Raw genomic sequence first — 8,483 nt, forward strand, 5'->3', positions numbered from 1 at the left:
TCCTTTCGAAGACAATGGGCTGCCTTTCTGGGTGCCTGGTGTCCTCCACCAGCATTCAGAAGTTGCTTTGTGGAATTTGCTCAGCATTCAAATGATATTTCAATGAATTTGTGGGGGAGAAAGTGGTCTCCCCATCCTATTCCTCCACCATCTTAGGACCACACACCCCCCACCACTAGTGAGTTCTTATTGTGTGTGTGTCTTTATTATTGAGTCTTGTGAAAGTGAAAGTGTTACATCAAAGCTTATTTCAGTAAAAGTAACCAGGAGTGACAAGGATACTCTAAGAAAAATCTTACTGATAATCTGGCTAGATTCAGGACTAGTAAATTTAATAATACCCAAAAGGATGAAAAGACAGTGTATTCAGTAGGCATGGGTATCATTTCTCACAAAGGAGTTTTTACTGAGAGAACTTCTCTGGAATTAAAAATTGATGGGAGTAATCAGAAGGTTAGATTGATGTTGTATAGTTTAAATCAATTTGATGAATGAGAGGCCAGCCTGAATGGATGTGGAGATGGGGTGATAGAGTTCCTATGGCTAAGTCCTGTGTGTCCCTCAGAAAATGATTATAAGATTGTGTAACCAAAAACAAATGAACTAACAAAGAACCCAGGTTCCATGTGATTGTTAGCTAGAAACTTCCCAGAGCATGTTTTCCAGCAGCTACAAAGTCATAAACACAAAAATCTCAATAAGAGAATCCTACCATGGCTTTCACATGTCCTCCTTGACCTTCTTTAATATGAGGAAAACTCATACAGGTTTGTCGGATGAAAGTCAATTAATAAAAGCTTTGGTTTTTCCAGTAGTCATGTATGGATGTGAAAGTTGGACCATAAAGAAGGCTGAGTGCCAAAGAATTAATGCTTTTGAATTGTGAAGACTCTTGAGAGTCCCTTGGACTTCAAGGAGATGAAACCAGTCAATCTAAAGGAAATCAGTCCTGAATTTTCATGGGAAGGACTGATGCTGAAACTGAAACTCCAATACTTTGGCCAGCTTATGTGAAGAACTGACTCATTGGAAAACACACTGATGCTGGGAAAGATTGAAGGCAGGAGGATAAGAGGACAACAGAGGATGACGTGGTTGGATGGCATCATTGACTCGATGGACATGAGTTTGAGCAAGCTCCAGGAGTTGGTGATGGACAGGGAAGCTTGGCATGCTGCAGTCCATGGGGTCACAAAGAGTCGGACACAACTGAGCGACTAAACTGAACTGAACCTAATGGAAGTCAATTAAATGATTGAAGATGTCTGCCCAAAATGCAATTTGGGGTTTAAGTTATTTGTGTTTACAGTAATTAGATAATATCCATTTATTCAACAATAAAACTTGACAATCTATTAGGTATCAGCAACTGTTCTGGACTTTGAGACAGAAATGCCAGCCTTCAGGGGACTGAAATTTTTCTAGTAGAACCACATTAAGCACATAAATAGTAAAAAAAAAAAAAAAAAAAAAAAAAAACCAGAAGTGCTATGGAAGATATTAAAGCAGTGAAGGGGGAAATAAAGTTCCAGGAATTAAAACAGGACTGCAGTTTTAATAAGAATTTTCAAGGAAGGCCTTTTATGTGTATGCTTAGTCACTCAGTCCTTTAGGATAGACTAGTTGGAATATTCTTTGGAAAGACTGATGCTGAAACTCCAATACTTTGGCCACCTGATGTGAAGAACTGACTCACTAGAAAAGACCCTGATGTTGGGAAAGATTGAAGGCGGGAGGAGAAGGGGCCGACAGAGGATGAGGTGGTTGGATGGCATCACTGACTTGATGGACATGAGTTTGAGTAAGCTCTGGGAGTTGGTGATGGACAGGGAAGCCTGGTGTGCTGCAGTCCATGAGGTCGTAAAGAGCTTGACATGACTGAGCTACTGAACTGAACAGAGTCACTCAGTCATGTCCTACTCTTTGCAACCCCATGGCCTGTACCCAGCCAGGCTCCTCTGTCAATGAGGTTGCTCCAGACAAGAACACTGGAGTGGGTTACCATGCCCTCCTCCATGGAATTTTCCCAACCCAGGGAAATTTTCCCAACCCAGGGAATTTTCCCAACCCTGGGATTGAACCCAGGTCTGCCACATTATAGGCAGATTCTGTACCATCTGAGCCACCAGGGAAGCCTGGCTCCCTAAAATATCACTAAGATAACCTGCTGATAAGACAAGCTAAGCTTATACCTACCTTAGTTAGAAAGAGCACAGAGTCTGAGCATCTCAGAAGGAGGAGGGCAAAGCGGGGATATTTGATGAGACCCTGAGTCAGTTTAAGGCAAGTCTTTCAATGGCAGCCTAAGGCCAGGATCCAAAGCAAGCCAAAATGACCAAACTGACCCCTATTTCCTAAGCACCTGAATCTCAAACTTTTCTAATCCAGAGGGAAAAGTTTGTCTAACAAAAAGCAGCAGCAGGGGAGTGCCGAGAGACAGAACAAAAAAGTTGGGTTCTTCCACAATGCCAAGAGACTCACTCCTTCCATGGGCTAGAGGAACAATCTAGACCAGCTTACTTCACTAGCTGTCAGAAGAGAATGCCCACATAATGGCAAAGAGTCCACCAAAGATCTGGTAGGAATCACAGTGCTGGCTACCTGGGGGAGAAAGTATTGACTAGGAAGGAGAACTAGGAAACCACCAGAGTCACAGACACATTTCTATTTTGATTTGGGTAGTCATTGCATGTGGATATATATAGGCAAAAATTCTTCCAACTGTTCACTTAAGATTTGTGCATTTCATTACATGTAGATTATACCTCAAGAAAAAAGGGGGAGGACATTTTTTTTAAAAAAGGAGACACATAGCCAAACTTTTTTCCAATAAGAAAAACTTTCAGACTTTCTTTAATTCTCTGGATTTCTGGAAGTGATAGATCCCAAAGAAAGAATTAAGGGGCAGTCATAAAAGAAGACCATGATCACAGAGCAGGATAGTTTCCATTTCCCTTCAAACTCATGGCAAAGCAACTGGAAGAGAGACAAAGAAATAATGCCCTCATCCCATCATGACTTAGTTCTCATGAAAGAGAGTGCATCACCAAAGTCATCACCTGTATGTACACCGTGACTTTAAAGCCCTTTCATGAAAACAACGAGGGCTCCATCCCAGAGAAACCTGGCCATATAGAGATAATGAGTCCAAACTGCTGTCCAACCCTTGAGTAACCTTCTCTGGAGGCAGTTTCACAAGTATAGTTCAGTGCAACTAATGTACAGATATATTCTTAGGGATGTGCCAAATGATTTTAATTTTTAGTTATTTTTGCTTTTACTTTTTGGCCACAAAGTGGCATGTGAGATCTTAGTTCCCTGACCAGGGAGTGAATTGATGTCCCTGGCAGTGGAAGCATGGAGTCTTAACTGCTGGACCACCAGGAAAGTCACAAATGACTTTCTCTTTAAAAGGGCTGCTGCATTATTCAAATTGGGGAAATAATGCCTCTGGGGGCCTTAGTTAGGATCAACAAAAAGAACACAAGAAAAAAAACTTTATTTGATATTTTAAAATATTAAAATATTCTTATACCCCCACTCCTCAATATTTTCTTCTCTAATTCCCCGTTTGGCTCCCCACACACAAACTACCACCACCATCAGAGAACCAGATGGTTCTACCTCCTGAACTACAGGAGGGGATGTGTCAACAAATTAAAAGATTTTATTCTTAAAAGATTTAATTTTTAATTTAAAATTTGGAATTTTAAAACTTAGGCAGTTTGGAGACCAACAAAGAACCATGATAGATACAATATAAATGGGAAAGTACCTGATACATAAGAGAAAAATATCCCATCCTCACTCTACTCCCTGTCAATCTCCAACCTCTAAAGTACAAAGGAGTCCTCAGGCTAAACGAAGACTCCACATTTTACTGCAATGGAAACGCAGAAGTGGTAACAGAGCATCTAAAGGGTCCCAGAAAGAGGAAGCTTGCCCTCGAGTTCTTGGGTTGAGTTCTAGGAAGGATTCAAAACCCCTATATGGGCCAGTTGTCTCTGGGAGGAAAGGAAACCAGCTCCCATTGTTTAGGCAAAGCCTGTGGAAAAGACATAGCCTTGGAGGAAAAGTTGTTACATGGCACGCCTACCCAGATGGCATTGGAGGCAATGCCTTAGGCTTCCCCACGCCCCAGCACAGACTGGATGATTTACGTGGCTCCTCAGAGAAGCACAGAGAGAGTGATAAAAGTGGAGGGCTCATGGATGGGAATTAGGTACAACTAGGCAATTACATAGACCTTCATTTAAAGACCAGATAGGATGACTGTTCCAATGGATGCCAGACAACATCAAGGACAACACTGACCTCCTGTCTTCTCCTCAATATGCAGCCATGACCACTGCTAGCCCACAGGGACTTTTGTGCAGCTTAGGAAAAATACCTGTAAAATGTATACTACTTAGTGAAAGGAGCGGTTAGCTTTCAGCTGGCTTTTCTCTCTACCTACTCCAACCCCCAAGCCATGGTACTTAGAAATAGAACTCAGATGGTCTAACTCTTATACCTGAGCCACATCAACTCCAAACCTACCTGAACAGTTAAGACTAACCCATCTCAGGAAATTTATCTAAAACTTCATGTAAATTAAATCTATCCCAATAGATAATCATGGTATTAAAAAAAATTATAATTAAGAAAATTGAAACTTATGCAACCAAAGATATAAAGGAGAAACCACAACGCAATGGTAGAAGGTACAGAGACATAGTCAAGACACATAACCCTAAATGGGCAACTCACAAATGGGAGTTGCAAATTAGAATTGCAGAGCTTCTCCCCAAGGAGCAAGGGGTCTGAGTCCTACACTGAGGTCTCCAGTCCAAGGGTCTGGTACAAGAAAGATAAGCCCCCAGAATATTTGGCTTTGAAAGCCAGCAGGACTTACTTTCCAGAGGGGCAGAGAGCTGTGGGAAATAGAGACCCCACTCATAAAGGGCACCTAGAAAATCTCACACACTCCAGGACCCAGAGCAGAAGGAGCAATTTGAAAGGAGCCTGGGTCAGACCCACTTGCTGATCTTGGAGAGTCTCCCAAAGAGGCAGAGGCAATTGGAGTTTATCCTGGAGACATAAACACTGGTGCCGGTCATTCTGGGGAGCTTGATCTACTCTGAGGACACTGGTTTAGGCAATGGACTGCTCCCTTTAGCTTTACTAGCGCCTGGGGCCCAGGGCCCGGGCCTGCCCACCAGCCTGTGGCACCAGTACTGGGATGCCAGAACAGTCTGGTACAGGCATAAAAACAGACACAAAAGCTCAATGGAACAGAACAGAGGGCCCAGAAATGAACCCCTCTTATATGGGCAATTAATCAATGACAAAGGAGCTAGGAATATAAAATGGAGAAAAAAACAAATAAACAAATAGATTCTATGATAAATGGTCTTAGAAAACTGGACAACTACATGTGGAAGAGTCAAAGTGGACTTTTCTATTGGGCTTCCTTGGCGGCCCAGCGGTCAAGAATCCGACTGCTAATGCAAGAGATGCAGGTTCAATTCCAGGGCCAGAAAGATCCCCTGAAGGAGAAAAAGGCAACTCACTTCTGTATCTTGCCAGGAAAATCCCCTGGACAGGGCAGCCCGACAGGCTACAGCCCATAGAGTTGCCAAGTCAGACACGAATGAGCAACTGAACACATTCTATCACACCAAGAACAAAAATAAACTCAAAATAGATTAAAGACTTCACTTAAGATCTCTGAAACCATGAACCCTCCGGAAAATAAATAGTGAAGTTAAATAGTGAAGTTCTCTGCTGTCAGTCTTAGCAATGGTTTTTTGGCTATGTCTCCTCAGGCAAGGAAAACAAAACAAAGAGAAAGAAATGGGACAACATCAAACTAAAAGGCTTTTGCATAGCAAAGAAAACTATCAGGTAAAACAAAAAGGTCACCTACTGAATGGCAGACGATGTTTGCAAATGATATATCCAACAAGACCCAAAATATTCAAAGAACTCATACAACACAACACCAAAAAAAAAAAAAAAAAAGATCTGCTTAAAAATTAGGCAGAGGATTTAAATAGACATTTCTCCAAAGAACACATACAGATAGCTACCAGGTACTGAGAAGGTGCTCAACATCACTGATCATCGGGGAAATGCAAACCAAAACCAGCTGTCATATAATGGCTGTCATCAAAAAGACAACAAAGAAGAAATTTTGGTAAGGATAAAGTGAACGAAAAAGTCCTCCTACACTGTCAGTGGGAATATAAATTGGTACAGCCCTTGTGGAAAACTGTGTGACGGTTTCTCAAAAAATTAAAATGTGAACTACCACATGACCCAGAAATTTCACTCCTGGGTATACATATGAAAAAAATACAAGCATTATTAGTAAAAGATACATGTATCCCCAATGTTCATAGCAGCATTATTTATGATTGCTTAGATATAGAAGCAAATTTAGTGTCCATCAACAGATGCATGGACAAAGAAGAAGTGGTATGTATATTAACATGGAATACTACTCAGTCATAAGAGAGAAAGTTTGCCATTTACAGCAACATGGATGGACTTGGAGGGGATGACACCACCCTTATGGCAGAAAGTGGAGAGGAACTAAAAAGCCTCTTGATGAAAGTGAAAGAGGAGAGTCAAAAAGTTGGCTTAAAGCTCAACATTCAGAAAACTAAAATCATGGCATCTGGTCCCATCACTTCATGGCAAATAGATGAGGAAACAATGGAAACAGTGGCTGACTTTATTTTTCTGGGCTCCAAAATCACTGTAGATGGTGATTGCAACCATGAAATTAAAAGACACTTACTCCTTGGAAGGAAAGTTATGACCAACCTAGATAGCATATTGAAAAGCAGAGACATTACTTTGCCAAAAAAGGTCCATCTAGTCAAGGCTATGGTTTTTCCAATGGTCATGTATGGATGTGAGAGTTGGACTGTGAAGAAAGCTGAGCCCTGAAGAATTGATGCTTTTGTTTTGTTTGGGGGGTGGTTATAATCCAATACTACTTTATTTTGTTGCTCAGATTATTCCAGCCTTGGTCACTGGGAGGTTCTTTGGGGGGTTCTTCTGTCCCTTTGATATACTCCCAATCATTGTGATTTCCCTTCAAGCTCTTCCTTTTTTTGTGGCTCAAGATACTCCAAGCTCATCTTATATATTTACTGCCCCGGTCCTAGACTCAGTCACTTCTCCAAGGAGCCCTAGATTCCTTTTGTTGGAACCAAGATCTGGGCACTAAATGTGCTTTCCATCCTAGTTATTTTTCGGCCACATAACAGCTAACAAAGATGCCTCATTCTGGCTGCACTGATATGCACTGGGAACTTTAGCAGAAGAGCTCAGCAATTTCCTAAGTTACTTTTTTTTGTGGGGGCAGTGGGGCCTGCACTATACAGCTTGTGGGGTCTTAGTTTCCCAGCCAGGGACTGAAACCTGGCCACAGCAGTGAAAGTGCCAAGTCCTAACAACTGGACTACCAGGGAACTCTTTTTCTTTCAAAGAACAGGTGAGTCTAAGCAGCAAAAAATAATATGCAAATAATTTCCATTATAAACTAAGCAAATCATCAGGTTTGCTGTATTGTAAACCAACACAACAGTATTACTACAGAACTGCAGAAGGATCCTTAGAATAACAGAGTCATTTGTCAGGGGTCATCCGGGAGAATGCTGATAGTATCTTTGGCTTTACCACATAACAGACACAGCATGGTATACTCCTGAAATTCATCCATGATACTGAATGTATACTCATGCCTGGCTATTACATGATGACAATTCTTACAAAGATGATCATAGGTAACTATTTCTTCTCCATCTTCCTCTTTCAAAGATTTGTTTGTGAACAGCATAAAATCTCGCTTACTGCACACTGCACAGCCTGTAAAGTTCAGCAAGAAATATCCATTTTCCAGGCAGATGTTACCCCGGTTGGGATATTCCTTCTCCACACAGTCCACACACATTGCAATGCCATTAACAGTGAAGATCCTTCGGTGCTTCCCAGAATTGATGCTTTTGAACTGTGGTGTTGGAGAAGACTCTTGAGAGTCCCTTGGACTGCAAGGAGATCCAACCAGTCCACTCTAAAAGAGATCAGTCCTGGGTGTTCATTGGAAGGACTGATGCTAAAGCAGAAACTCCAATACTTTGGCCACCTGATGCAAAGAGCCAACTCATTGGAAAAGACAGATGCTGGGAAAGATTGAGGGCAGATGGAGAAGGGGGCAATGGAGGATGAGATGATTGGATGGCATCACTAACTCAACCGACATGAGTTTGAGCAAACTCCAGGAGATAGTGGACAGGGAAGCTTGGTGTGCTGCAGTCCTTGAGGTACCAAAGAGTTGGACAAAGAGTTGAACTTAGAGACTAAACAACAACAAGTAGTACTTGTACTGTAAACAAAAAGAACAGAGTATCTCTCATTATTCAGTTATACAAAGAGTTAAGTTTCATCCCTTATTGTGACTGTGTGGATCACAATAAACTATGGAAAATTCT

The 8,483-nt window shown here is 41.6% G+C and overlaps 1 protein-coding gene across 1 annotated transcript; it reads right to left on the minus strand.

The window, feature by feature from the left end:
- Window positions 1-6,967: 6,967 nt before the first annotated feature.
- LOC120861720 (protein Churchill-like) lies at window positions 6,968-7,978 on the minus strand. The gene has a single exon (XM_040237468.1). The coding sequence runs from the start codon at window positions 7,943-7,945 to the stop codon at window positions 7,628-7,630; it is 318 nt and encodes a 105-aa protein (XP_040093402.1). The 5' UTR covers window positions 7,946-7,978; the 3' UTR covers window positions 6,968-7,627.
- Between the last annotated feature and the right edge of the window lie 505 nt (window positions 7,979-8,483).

The sequence above is a fragment of the Oryx dammah genome, unplaced genomic scaffold (assembly GCF_014754425.2).
Source record: "Oryx dammah isolate SB20612 unplaced genomic scaffold, SCBI_Odam_1.1 HiC_scaffold_3, whole genome shotgun sequence".
In the NCBI taxonomy this organism is placed as follows: domain Eukaryota; kingdom Metazoa; phylum Chordata; class Mammalia; order Artiodactyla; family Bovidae; genus Oryx; species Oryx dammah.

Bases quoted from the DNA above. Each gene is read 5' to 3' on its own strand.
- LOC120861720 (XM_040237468.1), bottom strand. From the start codon at position 7,945: ATGTGTGTGGACTGTGTGGAGAAGGAATATCCCAACCGGGGTAACATC.